Below are 17,268 nucleotides of genomic sequence, written 5' to 3'. Positions count from 1 at the left end.
ATATTACTCAGGGTTGTTATGAACATAAAGTATAGGATTGCATTGCTGTCATTGAACTTAAGAGGGTATTCCAACACCAGAGAAATCCAGATTTTTACATTTCTGATTTTCCATTTTTATTCTGTTGTAAAAGTGGAAATATCTATAAAAAAAAAGAATATATAGGTGCTAATAATGACCTTGTCTACCTTTTTAATCTTTTTCTCTACTGGGAAAGATCTTTAAGCAAGAGCTGTACATTCTTCTTAAATTCCCAAATAACAGAATAGCAACACAAAACTCATGAGGGTTGATGCCACGCAAATGTCAATCGATGGTGCTTTGCTGTTGCCTTCTGATTGTATGGACTAATATGATCCTGTGCTCTGAATTCCAAATGGTGTGGGACTCACAGTTCAATTCAGGAATCATGTTCGGGCATTTATGTACTCAATAATGAAGGAATAAAAGAAAACCAAAACCAGTTAATTCTCTCAAGCGATTTTAATCTTAGACTGTGGAAAGTCTTGTTAGCAGCTCACTGCAGTGCAAGGCTGAACAAATAAGCCTTCTGGCTTCCCAGACTCCAGCAATGTTTTTAAATATAGGCAGGTTTGTGGCGAGTTCTCATTTGGTTGTGTGTGTGTGTGTGTGTGTGTGTGTGTATGTGTATACATATATATAGTATTATATATAATATATACACATTTATACATATATGTATATATTCATATAAATATTTTGGCCTTATATTCATGTAACATTTTTGGTTTTATTCAACAGAAATCTTCTTGACAGAGACACATTTTCTAAATCTGATCCAAGTAAGTGTCTGTTTACTTGCTTTTGAAAGTCTATTTCACTTACTAATTTTGCAAAGATGGTATGAAACTCATAGTTCTTGATTAAATATTTGTGTTAAAACCTAGAAAGAAGGCGAATGATTTCAAGCCCCACATGCTTCTCTGTCTGGGCAGTCATCTCCCAAAGAGGAAGTTGCTTAGCTTTTTGAGAATTCAATGAAAGTATAGATGACTCCAGTGTAAGACTGGTCACCTTTGAAATTACAACCTCATGTTATGCTCATGTGGTAGAAATTATATTTGAAAATTAGTCCTAATGAGTCATAATTTTAAGTGATTTAGTCACAGAGTAATACTTTACCTTTTTGTTTGCAAATGAAAGCAATATATAAGACATTATAAGGCATATATAACTAAGAAAATATAGAACATCTTGTTTGAGCTGAATTTTTTGATTTTTATTAAATATTTTGAAAATTAGAGATAACTTGTATAGTAAAAAAATACTTTGAATTAGAATAGCAGAATTAGTGTATAAATCAGATAGTGTTTATAAATTTTGTAATATTTAAAAGTTGATATCTAATATCTCTTTATCTCTCCAATATATGAAAAGAAGTGGTTTAATTACAGGAGAAAAGTTTTGTCAGATGTTAGAACTCTTGAAATAGTCATTGAGAAATGGCATTACAATTTGTGGATATAAAAATTTCTTGTGGCTTATTTGACCAAGGGGTGGGACTTTTTTTTGTATCCCTTAATCATTATCCCAAACCTTTAATATACCATTTGCAAACTTCCTTTATGATTGACAGGATTTCTTAACCTGTTTACAAATATAGGTATACTTTGGAGCTATTATGGGCTCAATCTCAGACCACCACAATAAAATGAATATTGCAGTAAAGAAAGTCACATGGATTTTTTGGTTCCCCAGTGCTTATAAAAGTTATGCTTACACTATACTTTGGTCTATTAAGTGTCTAATAGCATTATGTTTAACAAATATACATACCTTAATTTAAAAATACTGTTGCTAATAAATGCTAATCATCACCTGAGCTTTTAGTGAGTAGTAATCTTCGCTGGTAGGGGAACTTGCCTTGAAGTTGATGGTTGATGACTGATCACGTTGGTGGTTGCAAAAAGTTGGGGTGGCTGTGACAGTTTCTTTCTTTTTAAGTGAGAGTAGTGGAAATAGAGAGACAGACTCCTACATGCACCCTGACCTAGATGCGCCCAGCAACCCTTGTCTGGGGCTGATGCTCTGCCCATCAAGGTCCATGCTCACAACTGAGCTATTTTTAGCACCTGAGGCAGAGGCTCCATGGAGCCATCGTCAGTGCCCAGGGCAGATGCGCTTGAACCAATCAAGCCATGGCTGTGGGAGGAGGAGGAGGAGGAGGAGGAGGAGGAGGAGGAGGAGGAAGGGGAGGGGGAGGAGGAGGAGGGAAAGAGAGGGCAGAGCGGGAGGGGGAGAAGCAGATGGTCACCTCTTCTGTGTGCCCTGACTGGGAATCAAACCCGGGACTTCTACATGCCAGGTGAATGTTCTACTGCTGAGCCAACTGTCCAGGGCCAGAAATTTCTTAAAACAGCAACAGTGAACTTTGCCACATCAATTGACTCTTCTTTTCATGAACAGTTTCTCTGTAGCATGCAGTGCTGTTTGATAGCATTTATTCACAGTGGAGTCAATCCTTTCAAACCCTACTGCTGCTTTACCAACTAAGTTTATATAATATTATACTCTAATTTGTTGCATTTCAGCAGTTTTCACCATATTTATCTTCACTAGGGGTAGATTCCATCTCAAGAACTCCTTTCTTTACTCATCCATAATAAGCAACTCCTTATCTGTTAAAGTTTTATGATGAGTTTACAGCAATTCAGTCACATTTTCAGATGACACTTTTAATTCTAGCTCTCTTGCTATTTCCACCACATCTGCAGTTACTTTCTCCACTAAAGTTATGAACTCCTTCAAGTCACCCATGAGGGTTGGGATCAATTTCTTTCAAACGCTTGTTAATGTTGATATTTTGACCACTTCCCATGAATCATAAATGTTCTTAATGACACCTAGAATGGTGAATCCTTTTCAGAAATATTTCCATTAACTTTGCTCAGATCTGACAGAGAAATCAGTATCTATGGCAGCTATGATCTTACGAGATTTTCTTAAATATTAAGACTTGAACGTTTGAAATTACTCTTTGACCCATGGCCTGCGGAATGGATGTTTCAATGTTTTGTGAGCAACCATGAAAACAATATATAAGTGACAGGAGGAGAGATAGTGAGACAGATCCTTTAATGCGCCCTGACCGGGATCCACCTGGCAACCCCCATCTGGGGCTGATGCTTGAACCAAGCTATTTTTAGTGCTTCAGGCTGACATACTGGAACCAACCAAGCTATTCTCAGTGCCCGGGGCTGATGCTTGAACCAGTTGAGCTACTGGCTGCGGGAGAAGAGGGAGAGGAGGGGAAGAGTGAGCGGAAGAGAAGCAGATGGTCACTTCTCATGTGTGCCCTGACTGGGGTTTGAACCCAGGGTGCCATACACCAGGTTACGCTGTATTCACTGAGCTGACTGACCAGGGCCCATGAAAACAATATTAATTGCACTATACATCTTCAGCAGAGCTCTTGAGTGACCAGGTGCATTGTCAGTAAGCAGTAATAATTTGAAAGGACCCCCTGCCCCCATCAGTAGTTCTCAACACTGGGCTTAAAATATTTAGTAAACAATGTTTTAAACAGGTGTACTATCATCATCCAGCCTTTGTTGTTCCATTTACAGAACACAGGCAGAATAGATTTAGCATAATTCTGAAGGGCCCCAGAATTCTCAGAATAGTGTATGAGCATTGGCTTCACCTTAAAATCGCCAACTGCTTTAGCTCCTAACAAAGAGTCAGCCTGTCCTTTGAAGGTTTGAAGCCTTGAAGGCAGTCATTGATTTCTTCTCTGTAGCTTTGAACATTTTAGATGGCATCTTCTTCCAAAATAAAGCTATTTTGCCTACATTCAAAATCTGTTGAATAAAAACAAAATCTGTTGTTTAGTGTGGCCACCTTCATTAAACATCTATGCAAGATTTTCTGGATGACTTGCTGAAGTTTCTACATCAACATTTGCTACTTCACCACTCACTTACATGTTACGGATTTGGCTCCTTTCCTTAATTTCATGAAACAACCTCTGCTAGCTTCAAACTTTTCTTCTGCAGCTTCCTCACCCCTGTCAGCCTTAAGGGAACTGAAGAGAATTTGGTACTTGCTCTAGATTAGACTTTGGCTTAAGGGAATGTTGTGGCTGATTTGGTTTGTCTGGACCAAGAAAATTTTCTCCATGTGAGCAATAAGGTTGTTTTGTTTTCTTATCATTTGTGTGTTCAGTGGAATAAAACTTTTAATTTCCTTCAAGAACTTTTCCTTTGCATTCACAACTTGGCTAATTGGCACAAGAGGCTTAGGTTTTGGTTTATCTTGGCTTTCAACATGCTTTCCTCACTAAGCTTAGTCATGTCTAGATTTTGATTGAACACTAAGCCATTGTGGCCCTGGCCGGTTGGCTCAGTGGTAGAGCGTCGGTCTGGCGTGCGGAAGTCCCGGGTTCAATTCTCGGCCAGGGCACACAGGAGAGGTGCCCATCTGCTTCTCCACCCCTCCCCCTCTCCTTCCTCTCTGTCTCGCTCTTCCCCTCCTGCAGCCGCTCTTCCCCTCCTGCAGCCGAGGCTCCATTGGAGATAAAGATGGCCCCGGGCACTGGGGATGGCTCCTTGGCCTCTGCCCCAGGCACTAGAGTGGCTCTGGTTGCGACAGAGCAACGCCCGGATGGGCAGAGCACCGCCCCCTGGTGGGCGTGTCGAGAAAAATACAAAAAAAAAAAAAAAAAAGGAAAGGAAAGAAAAAACGAAGCCATTGTATGGTTATCAATTGGCCTAATTTCAATATTGTTGTGTCTCAGGGAAGAGGGAAACCCAAAAAGAGAGGAAGAAAGATAAGGGAATGGCTGGTTGGTAGAGCAGTCAGAACACACATAACATTTATCAATTAAATATGCCATCTTATATTGTTCCCCAAGAACAATAATAATAGTATTATCAAAGGTCACAGATCACCAAAACCAAAGTAATAATGCAAATGTTTGAAATATTGAGAGAATTACAAAAATGTGACACAGAGACATTACATGAACACATGCTGTTGGAGAAATGGTGCTGATAGACTTGCTTAATGCAGGGTAGTCACAAACCTTTTATTTAAAAAAAAAGCACAATATCTGCAAAGTACAATAAAATAAGATATGCCTGTATTGAGAATGGGAATTGCAAAAATTAAATAGAATATATAATTTGTACACAATGTTCTTCCTATGAAGGATTCGAGCACAGTAGGAAAAACATCTGACTTATATCTGGTACTATACTGAAATATTTCAAACTGTCATAGTTTTAAAATTATCTTCATCTGTACATAGTGTAAAAGACATTAGTAAATTATTATATTTTTTATGTGTCAAGCTCTTTATATAATTAAGTTCTAGAGATCTGATAGAGTTGTTTCTTTACAAAAATTTTAGTCATTTAATGATTTACTAGCAATTTTCTTGAATTAGTCTGGGAATTAGGAATTAATTTTGATTTTGCTATCGGACAGTTGAAAAATAAATTATATACATAAATTATATACATTTATATCTGATATTTATCAATGGCATTTATATATATTTTATCTTTTGTAGTTTGTGTCTTATATGTACAAGGAGTTGGAAATAAAGAATGGAGAGAGGTAAGAAATTTTTTTTTAAAACATTGTACTTGAAAATCTGTTACAGTCTGATGAAAATGACACTTTCCTGTTTTTAGTTATTTTGTATTTTTAAACCCAAAGATTGAATTTGTTCTTCATTTTGTGAAAGTAATCTTTGCATTTTATTTTGTTTTATTTATTTAATTATTTATTTATTAATTATTTTTATTTTAGTAAGAGGAGGGGAGGCAGAGACAGATTTCCATGTGTGCCTGGACTGGGCACACTCGACAAGCCCACTAGGGAGCGATGCTCTGCCCATCTAGAGCCCTTGCTCCATTGCTCAGCAACCAAGCCTTTTTTTTTTTTTATCTGTCTGGGGTGGAGGCTACTGGAGCCATCCTAAGCTCCCGCCTGAGGCCAATTCGATCAAACCCATTGAGCCATAGCTGTGGGAGGGGAAGAGAGAGAGAAAGAGAGAGAAAAGGAGAGGGAGGGATGGAGAAGCAGATGGTTGCTTCTTCTGTGTGTCCTGACCGGAAATTGAACCCAGAACATCCACACGCTGGGTTGACACTCTACCACTGAGCCAACAAGCCAGGGCCTGCATTTTATTTTTAATGATAGAATTTTAAGATTTATCTCTAAACTTAGGCTGACATAACTTTTCTGTGGAATATTTTAGCCTTGAAACTTGTGTTTTCTTCAGTCAAAAGTAAATTTAATGTATTGTAATTCTTCTATAATTGAAGTCTGTGAACTCTCGTAGTCTCACTTTTAGAGGTCAACTGCTGATTTTGATTTTTTTGTTTTGTATTTTTTTTTTTTTTTTATTTAGTGAGAGGAGGGGAGGTTCTACCACTGACCCAACCTGCCAGGGACTGATTTTCATAACATATCACTTTCAAGGTTTTTAATTGTGATGCATGATATCAACTTTTACCAGCTTTTTGCCATTTGGTAACATATTATTTGAAAATATAGTAGAAACTCAGTTTCCTAATGCAAATATGCTTTGTTTAGTAAAGCAAAAGCAAGGAAGCAGAACTTCTATTTTAGTTCATTTATTTTCTAGTGTATGTCTATGTTCAAACGGAAGCATGAATGCTGGAGGGGAAGGGAGTGTTTAAAATAAAAAGCCTTTCTATCTGCTCTTAGTTGCTGGTTACCTCCGGAATTTAGTGCATTGTTTTAATGAGGTTACAGTTTCTGGTGAGATTTCCCTGGTGAGATTTGTGGTGTTTGTTGCCACAGATTACTTTGTGGCCAACCATTTTACCAAATTGTCTCCATCGTAGTTACACTGTAAGAACAGATCATTGTAATTTCTTCTCAAAATGGAGAGAATAAACCAATTCAAAAATTGTCTCTACTAATAATGGGTAGGTGTGATACTGAGCAACAGTTTCTCGTATCCAGTTGCTTCTGCACATTTCCATATGGTTATTCGATATTTATGTCAAACTCTACATATCCAACTGTAAACTCACCATGCCTGCTTCCTTTTCACGCAGGTGGAGCTGATAACATCACCAGCCGAAATATCAGACTGCAATTTTAGCAGCCATCTTTGGCTTTCTTTCCCATACCTTCCTCATTCAATCAGTTTTCCAGTGTTATAAATTCTTTTTCATAAAAATAATCTCAGATAAACCACCACCTTCATTTAGAACCATGTTATCTTTTGTCTTCCTATGAGTCCCTGTCCCTGTCCCTCTCTTTTGTTCTTCTAATTATCGCTTTGATATTTTCCCTAAAAGATATGTTCTCTTTTGTTATTCTATCTACACCTCCCTTTGTCAAAGGTGGGGCACAATAAAGTGGAACTGCTGACTGGCCATAGGTCAGCTTGGTAGGGCTAAGCATTTACCTGGAATGTTTAGAAAAGAACATTATTTGAGAGACCCATAAAGGAACTGAGATAAGAATCCATTAGGTACAGTAATAGGCTTCTAGACCAACGCAGATCGTTAATGATGAGGCTTCCCTGTTGCCTAAGCAATGAGATATACTGTACATTTTTTTACTTATTTACAAAGTCTTTTGTACTAATGACTAATGTTCTGAGCTCTTTCGATATATTGACTAATTTAATTTGCACAACAACCCTAAAAGGTAGTTATTATTATAATCCTTACTTTACACATGAAGCAGCTGGAGCCTGGATAGCTTAAGTGACTTGACAAAAGTTACTCAGGTATAAGAACTGAGTAGAGATTTCAGCTAATGCCACCTGGCTCCAGAGCCTCTGCACTTAGACCATCTTGATTTGCAGAATCTTTATCTGATTCCAACCTTTACATTCCGGTCTTTTTAGTGGAAAGACATTCTATAGAGTGATCTTTGGTGCTTTGTACTTATTTTCTTAAGCTTGACTCTGAAGGAAAGACATTAGGACAAGGAGGCTGACTATTTAGAGAAAATAGCATAATTTAAAAATAAAAACAAAATATTTTACATGTTTATTTTTTTCTTTTTGAAGGAATAGAAAGTTAATACAAGAGAGAATAATTCTCAATGGGGGTGTAAAAACAGAGTAGAAATTGAGAGTGTGATCAGAAATAGCACCCAGCATTAAACAGAGTGGGTAGCAGCAGTCCAGGAAGATACCAGTTAAAAGGCAATTTCAATAGAATTTAAAAATGATTAATTGTTAAGAACTGGAGAATGATCTGTAAGAATAGAAAGGAAATGCCAAATGCAAGAGACAAGCATTTTGTAGCTAAAATTCCTTATGTTTTGCAGCTAATTGAACATGCTCGATGAAAGAAAAGGGTGGAAAAGTGAAATCCACTATATACATATATTGTTAAGTCACTCCAAACCATTTGAGAAAGACAGTTTTCCTTATTTTGAGAACCAGTATGATATAGTGATTAGGGGAGTGCACTGGACCTCCCGCTCTGTAACCGGGGATTGGTGGTGATTCTAGCACGTGGTTGTTGTGAGGATGAAATGTGAACCACTGATAACAACTATGTAGCTGGCCCATAGTCAGCACTCTATAATTAAGGATACTTTGTGATGCTAAGAGATAAAAAACTTTCAAAAGCATAATATAACTAGCAAGTGGCAGATAAGCATATTCCTGCATTATAAAATTCTTCAAAATTCATTGTACAACCTTAGCAGTTGATGGGAAAATGACCTACGGGATTTGCTTGGCCTCAAACCTAATACAGAGCTGTGGTGTTCCACAGCTGCTAACAAGCTAATGCAATCTGAGGATTCATTGATGGATATGCAGTGCTCACATCAAGGAAGATAATGCTATTATGTTGAGCTATGTGAAATTGCCATTTTTGTAGGTCAAACACGGTTGTGTTGGCCATTTCATGTGATTCACTGGAACACTATTGTATTTTGCTTTGGTGAGAGCAAATCTGGAGTGTCACTCTTCAGTTCTACATTTGAGACCATTGAAATGCCAAGTATGTGTTTAAGGGGGCGACTGTCTTGAAGAAAGTTATGGAAGCTATGCCATAGCCATTAGGGACGTTTAACCTAGAAAATGCAAAGATTCTGAATAGCATAATAATTGTCCTCAAACTCTTAAAGTATTTTCATTTGGAAATGGGATGTATTTATTTGACATTGAAACAAAACAGAACAAAAAAAAGGGAAGGAGAAAATTTGGCCCAAAGGATGAAGGGACAAAGAGGCATGTAGCCCACTGTGAAGAAGACATTTGTAACATTTAAAGTATCCCACAGTAGAATGCATTGTTCAGAACTGTATCCGGGGACTCTAGTGGTTGCCCTATATTAAAACAGGTAAGAAGTTGCACTTGATTAGCTCCAATTTCTCACAGGTCTGTGATTTTTGGGTGGTGTAGAGTTTGAAAAGAGTTTTCTACTTGTTTTATCAATATACTCAATTATCTTTTAAGTATTGAACGTTATTTTACAAAAGAATAGCAATATCCAGTGTGATAATATGGGGGAGAAAGAAACTTTTCTCTGCCCTTTTAGTTCCTTTTGGGTCATTCTATATCAACTAGACATGAGGGAAATTAACCAAAAAAATGTCCTAATTTAATTGCATATGTACGGATGGGAACCCCACATACGTGAGAATGTTAGAGACCCACCATATCTGAGAGGTTCAGACACAGGAAGGCAAAATGAGGTATGTATGATATTCTGAGCTTAGGATGAGATAAGGCATCTTGAGGCTTCAGAGGGGAGGAAGGTGATTGCAGGATGATAAGAAATGTACTTAGATAGTAATCAGAAGTTGGCCCTGCAGTATAGATAGCTCATAAAAAAGTTTTATCTGGTGATAATACTTATTTTGAGCAGGGGCCCTTACTTAAATTCTTTAAGGAAGTGTAAATTCTTTAAGAGACCTCTAAGTACTTCCTCAGGTTATTTGGAATCAGACAATTAAAGTAATATTACAGATATTTGATTAATAGTGTTAAATATAATCAATTTAACATATACTGATTGCCTAGCTATCATGTAGCTGTAATGGTGGGGAAAATTTTAAAATAGACAATATTTCCACCTCAAGAAGCATGCAATATAGTTGGAGATTTTACCAGGAACTTCAGTATGTCTACACAATCAAGTTACTGATTTAGGTATCAACAGCACAGCAATAATAAAGTGGTTGTGTTTATATTTGAATTTAGATATATTCTGGAAAAATATTTTTAGGTAGTGAGGAATAAAAAAATAAGAAGGAGATTAAAATATTTTGAAACAAATGCTCCAAATAAAATGATAGATAATTATTTAAATTTATTCTATAATTGAAATCTGCAATTTTAAAATTATTTCTGACATTATTAGAATTACCTGCATATCTTCAATAAATTCTATCTAATGATTGTGAATTATCTAAAGCTCTCAAAGTAATGGATCTTTTCAAACTAAAATTATATTTTAGTGCATAATAACTTCAGATCTAGAAATTTAAGTGCTATAAATTATGAAAATATGAAAATCTCTTAGTGGCAAGTGGAAATAGCAAAGTAACATACCTAAAGATACACTCTTACTTCAAAACGTTGGGAAAATGTTGCAGTTAACTACTTTGAGTCACATTTTGGTTATCCATTGTTAATCTATTTTGTGAATTACTTTTAATCATTGAAATGATAGAGTCTGTTCCAGATTTCCTAACTTAATATGTGATGAAAGAAAGCAAACTGAAGTTGTTTGTAACCCAACTTTATAGTAGTTTGAAGACAAATTTGTTGCCACATGTTTATTATTATCGTTTGATATTGTCTCTGTTTCTGTGCCATTCCATTGACATTGAATTATTTTAACACACTGAGTAATATTTACATAATATACAAATGCACACTCAGAAAGGATGAGAAGTATAGCTCAGTTTAAATGTTACTTTACCTACTAGTCTTCTCTAACTCTTACAACTAGAATTTCCTCCTTGCACCTTTGAAATTCCATAACTTCTGGTTATGGTCTTTCTCACCTCCGACTTTATATCATTCAATGAACATCAAGGGTGTTTTTGTGAACTTATTTTCTTGTATTTCTTAGCTTCACTTCTTAACTCAGTGCTCCTTAAAGGTCAGGCAAGCCCCTGCAGTACAGCATTGAGGATAGGGCTTTATTCTTAGATGCTGCTCAGTTAATATTTATTGAAGAGATAAATTTGAGGATACCCTCAAACATGGGTGCATGCTTATCATGGTTTCAGAATTTATGAGTTGGATGAATCCCTTTAGATTATTTGGTACAAAGGTCACATTTTTCATGTGAGGATATTTACGTGGTAAGTTAATTAGTTCTGAGAACCCAATGCTTGTTGTGCTGCTTTTTATCTTAACTTTAATGACCTATTATGTAATTTGAATTATAGCATATGTTGAAAACATGCTCTTTACTTCCTAGAGCTTAGAGGATATTCATTTCATATTCTCTTTTTTCTTCTGTAAAAATATAGCTAGACATCTAAAGTTACTGACATGGGGACGAAGAAGTTCCCCACAGTCTTCAGGCAACATTGTTGCTAAGCCTTTGAGGGTCCCCCATGGCTGCTAACACTGACTCCACTATTTTGAAACAAGGGGATATTTTTGTTTGGTTTGCTTTTCTTTACTCTTTGTGTTCTTTTTTTTTTTAAAGAAAGATCTCAACATTATATACTGCTCAGTATTTGTTCTGTACAGATTATATTCCTTTGCCAAACATTTGAAGGATTCTCACTGTAGTTATCGTGACTTCACTGTGAGTGATTGAGGGTATTGCAGCAGAAGACATTTGATGTTCTCCTACTAGATGTTCTCTAGCCTCCTACTAGAACACTTGTGCAGCATGCGGTTGAAAGAACTTCACAAAACCTACATGTTCCATGGAATGTATAGTCAGCCTTAATGCTTTACTGTTTTAGCAAAAGCAAGTTGTGTGTCCCTACAGAAAATACTATATACATGCATTTAAATTTCCAATGCCAATCATACTAGTTTTGGAAGAGAAGTTCAGATTAGTCTTGACACTTTTTTATTCAGAAAAGGACTTAAATTAATTTTACAAATATTTCTTGCCACAGATAATTAGACCTGTTGCTTAACATAAGTTGCCCATAGTTTATAAAGCTAAGTTGAAGCCTATTACCTCTATTAATATGCTGAGATTTCCTGGCTTTGCTTCTCTCTCTTCTGTATTTTTTTTAAAAAATTGACTTTGGTTGAGGTGACATTGGTTGACAGGATCCTGTAGGTCTCACGTGTGCATTTCTGTGATACATGATCTGTGTATTGCATTGTTTCTCCTCCATTTCTTCTTCTCGGTTACTGGTTACCGTTTCTTTTCTTTGCCACTGGTTGTTCCAAGCAAAAGTTGAGTAACACTAATTAACTTCCCTTCTCTTCAGCATTGGGCTCACCAGTTCTTTTCTGCCTTTGCATGCTGTAATAACACCAAGCAGTAACTTTTTGTATCTCTCTCTATATTGTGGTTCTCAGCAGGAGTGTTGGTTTGTTACAAGTGACTCCATTAGAGCTGGAGGCAGAAGTCTTCATACCAGATAGTAATTTCTGAATGTTGAATAGGATAAATTAGAGATAACTTGGGGCTTTGCTTGATTTTATATTTCTCAAAAGTGGGTTTACTTTTGCTTCTGGGGAAATAGCTAAACTAGGGAACATTCACCTAATTTCATTTATAGATGTGACTGACTCTAATCTGAGCTTCATTCCTCTGGAGAAATGCTTTTCTGATTGATTCATTCTTACCCCTTGCTATATAGCCTTTCAGGGTCCCAACTCAAAACCTTTGTTTTCACCCCTTTAAAAATACTTCTTTAAAGAAATAAACACGTGACAAGTGGAAAGAAATGTAGAATAAACATGCATTTACCTCCTTTGGATTTTTAAAAATTCATTCGTCTTCCTTAGTTGGCTGAGACTGTAAGTCTCTGCTCAGCTTGGCTTCTCTATTTCAGATGTAGGACTCTGTGGGGATCCTCTTTTCTCTAGGTTTTTGTTTCTACAATTTATAACTTTTAATTGGCTTGCTGGTGCCTCCAAAAAGATTATTTTAATATTTTGTTCAGTTTTTTTCTTAGAGGAAGAGTTGGTATGAAACAATGTAATTGACAGAATGAAAAGTTTGCTGTGACCACATTTGTAAGAAAATAATTCTCAGACTTAGCTTTGCAATATATTTATTTTCTTATAAAAAATTAAACTGAATAAAACTCATAAAAATAAACACTGAGAATTTAAGAATCTCAGGTTTGAAACTGTTCCTACAGTTCTACATTATACAATTTTGTCAGGAAGAGGAGAAAGTGTGTTTCAAAACCTGAAGAAAGGCTGTAATAGAATGTAATCTTTAAAAATCTAGGAATTAATTTGGAGAATTTAAGAAATTGATTAAAAGTCAATTTTGAGTGTTTTAACTACATTATTGCCTACTTTTTTTTTTTTTTTCATTTTTCTGAAGCTGGAAACAGGGAGAGACAGTCAGACAGACTCCCGCATGCGCCCGACCGGGATCCACCCGGCACGCCCACCAGGGGGCGACGCTCTGCCCACCAGGGGGCGATGCTCTGCCCATCCTGGGCGTCGCCATGTTGCTACCAGAGCCACTCTAGCGCCTGGGGCAGAGGCCACAGAGCCATCCCCAGCGCCCGGGCCATCTTTGCTCCAATGGAGCCTTGGCTGCGGGAGGGGAAGAGAGAGACAGAGAGGAAAGCGCGGCGGAGGGGTGGAGAAGCAAATGGGCGCTTCTCCTGTGTGCCCTGGCCGGGAATCGAACCTGGGTCCTCCGCACGCTAGGCCGACGCTCTACCGCTGAGCCAACCGGCCAGGGCCTATTGCCTACTTTTTAATGAATGTCAGTCAACAACATTTATTCTACATTTGTGTGAACTGATTTTGAATATTCAAAAACATATTTTTCTAGTTTATTTTCACGTGAATTAAATAACCATTTAAGTAAAATAACCTAATTTAAAATAATTGGGTAATCAAATTTAAAATAATTTAAAGTAGTTATCTATCCAATTTATTTAAAAAATATCTTGTCTCACATAAATGAAAAAACTAACTGATCTGTGATAAAATTATACATAATCTCCAGTAAGAAACTCATGAATAAATTGAGTCTATTTTTTCCCTTTTTTCAGATGGTAAAACATTACTAATCACAGTATTAATAGCAAGGAAAGACATGGTAAAAGCAGTTCTTTAAAATACTGTTATTTTTTAAGATTATGATTTAATATTAAAATGTTTTAAATAAGATTTTAACATTATGTAATCATTTTTAAAAATCGATGCTGTTTAGTCCTTTCTATATTTTATGTGTGACAATAACAGTGACAGGAGAAAGGTGTCCTTTTTTTGATGGTAAATAATTTAGATTCATGCTTAAAAATAGAAGAACAAAAAAGTGAAAGAAAGTCTTTTATGTGAGATATTCTTTCTTAACTAGGAAGAGTAGAAGGAAGTCACTTTATTTCTCATTCTCTCCTTCTCTCTCTGTGTGAACATGTATAGGTACTTCTATAGCTACATCTCATCGATCAGTAATATAAAATCTAGCTTAAGCCTTTAGATTTTATACTTGTTTTTTAAATTTATTTTTATTTTATTTTTTACAGAGACAGAGAGAGAGTCAGAGAGAGGGATAGATTGGGACAGACAGACAGGAATGGAGAGAGATGAGAAGCATCAATTCTTTGTTGTGGCACCTTAGTTGTTCATTCATTGCTCTCTCATATGTGCCTTGACTGTGGGGCTACAGCAGACTGAGTAACCCCTTGCTCGAGCCAGTGACCTTGGGTACAAGCTGGTGAGCTTTTGCTCAAACCAGATGAGCCCGCGCTCAAGCTGGCGACCTCGGGATATCGAACCTGGGTCCTCCGCATCCCAGTTCGATGCTCTGTCCACTGCGCCACCACCTGTTCAGGATATATTTGTCTTTTAATTGAGTTTAAGATGATTGATTTGTGAGACAAAACAGAAAGAAAGAAAGAAAGAAAGAAAGAAAGAAAGAAAGAAGGAAGGAAGGAAGGAAGGAAGGAAGGAAGGAAGGAAGGAAGGAAGGAAGGAAGGAAGGAAGGAAGGGTGAAAAAAGAGAGAAAGAAAAAGAGAAAGAAGAAAGGAAGGAAGGGAGGCAGGGAGGGAGGGAGGAAGGAAGGAAGGAGAAAGAAAGAAAAAAGATAGAAAAAGGAAAGAAAGAGAAAGAAGAAGTCTTGGATAATGTTATATGAGAAAACTATCTGTTTTCCTTAGAGGAAAAGGGTCCATAGATTCTCAGTAATCCCAGTGTTTAACTGCTAAGAGGAATTGTATATGGACGGACCTGGAGGTTATTATGCTGAGTCAAGTAAGCCAGGCAGAGACAGACAAATACCATATGATCTCACCTATATGTGGAATCTAATGAACACAATAAACTGATGAACAAAACAGAAACAGAGGCAGGGTCACAGGGAGCAAAGGGACAGCTGTCAGAGGGAAGGGGGAAGAGGGGCTGGGATCAAAGAAGGTGAAGGGATCAGCCAAATTATATACACATTACACATGGAGACAACAGGGTAGCAAGTCCCAGACGGAAAGGGGGGATGAATTTAGAGGGAGGGGAGGCAAAAGGGGTGGAATGGGAAGGGAAAGAGACTTTGCATGGGGCATGGGGGGCACGATCCTGGAAGGGGGGGGAATCATATTGAGTGGGACACTTGAAACCATGTCAACACAATAAACTAACAATAAAAATTAACAAAAAAAGAATGTAAATCTTCACCTTTGGGTTTGTGGGCAAGCACTTGCTCATACACTTCTGTTTGTTATCCTTTAAGCAGGTTACATATGCATGGTCCTAAACTGAGGTTCTTTTTATTGAATTTATCTTCATGTTATGTCTGCACTACTCATTTCATCTAGTCTTACAGTCTAATCTCTGGAGCCTGTCCTCTGTACCTGTTAGCAAGACTTAGTGATGCTCTAATAACTGAGTTTAAGCTGTGCCCTGCTCCAGATGCCCGTTTTCCTTCAGCACTTGTACTTCAGTTGAAATCTGAATATGATGCTGGTGGTTGTTCTGGCCCTTCACAGTGTGCGAGACATTTCTGAACATTTGTCTTACGACAGAGTTCATCTGCTTGGCGCCGTGAATAGATGAACGTTCTTCCCGGTACCGCTCCTCAGAAACAGTCTAACAGTGAGCTGATTAGAAATCAGGAGTATTTCCCTTCCATCATTTTCTGCAGCATTGGTTCCTAAATTGGAAAACAACATATTTATCCAATTAGCTCAAACATAAAACAAAGGAAAACTTTCAAAGTCTTGATTGTGAATTTTTTTGCTTAAAGTTTTACAAGAAACAATATTTTATGTTCTATCAAAATGAATAGTTTATATACTTTTTCAAGTGACTAGAAGATTTCACATTTGGTGAGCAAAAGAAGATGTTTTCTAATTGTGAGATGATGAAACAATACTTTATAATTATGTAAAAGTGCTTTACTCTCCACATATTTGGGTCAGGTCATTGTGCCAGATATTATTATAATCGGGTTTGTAGGTACTTCTGACAATTTAGTATTATTTATTTTCAAAAAAAGTATATTTCTAGGTTGCAAATTACAGATATTTTTATGTATATACCATCATAAAGATGATAAATAATTATTTTTCCTCAAAATTTCAATCTCTGAGTAGTATTATATGTATTTCTACATTTTCTAAGTAATTAGAAAAATTTTTTTAATAATATAAGGCATTAGCTAAGACAAACTTTATTTCAAGTCAAAAAGATTAATCACTTGGTGTATAGCTAATATAATTCCAGCCTCTGGGAAGAACCAACATATTTCCCAGGAGCTGAACTAGTCTTAATGTATCTGTGGCTTTCTCATTATTGCCAGCTTTCACTTTTCAAGATAGAATGAATTAATGGGAGCAATGCTTCAAAGTTTTATATTACTGATTTTAGAAGTAAATATACCCACTGTAAGAAATTAAGAAAGTGCAGAAATACATATTAAAAAAATTAGAAGATAATTTCTACATTGCGGTATGCTTTCTCTTTTTATCTGTATGTGTATGTATATACTTTTAATCAAAATTGATGTACTATACATTATCCTTAATATTTTTTTTCTCAAAAATATACTGTAGATCTTCTTTAGTTAGCCACTTGCTCAATTTTGAACAGCTGTAAATCAAACAGATATGTTATCCTGTGCTTTCATGAAGCTCAAATGCCTGTTGAGGGACTTATCAAAGAAACAAATAAATAA

At 36.5% G+C, this 17,268-nt stretch overlaps 1 protein-coding gene across 1 annotated transcript in view; it reads left to right on the top strand.

Annotated features, from left to right (window-relative positions):
- Positions 1 to 17,268, top strand: part of CPNE8 (copine 8) — a 212,978-nt gene that overhangs the window by 37,077 nt on the left and 158,633 nt on the right. Inside the window, exons 2-3 of the mRNA XM_066368944.1 lie at positions 763 to 803; positions 5,534 to 5,580. Of these exons, the coding sequence (XP_066225041.1) occupies positions 763 to 803; positions 5,534 to 5,580 (88 nt within the window). The remainder of the gene's footprint in view (positions 1 to 762; positions 804 to 5,533; positions 5,581 to 17,268) is intronic.

This window comes from Saccopteryx leptura, chromosome 2 (genome assembly GCF_036850995.1).
Source record: "Saccopteryx leptura isolate mSacLep1 chromosome 2, mSacLep1_pri_phased_curated, whole genome shotgun sequence".
Lineage (NCBI taxonomy): Eukaryota > Metazoa > Chordata > Mammalia > Chiroptera > Emballonuridae > Saccopteryx > Saccopteryx leptura.
Note: the sequence above shows the minus strand (reverse complement) of the source record. Positions and strands in the feature narration are given on the sequence as shown.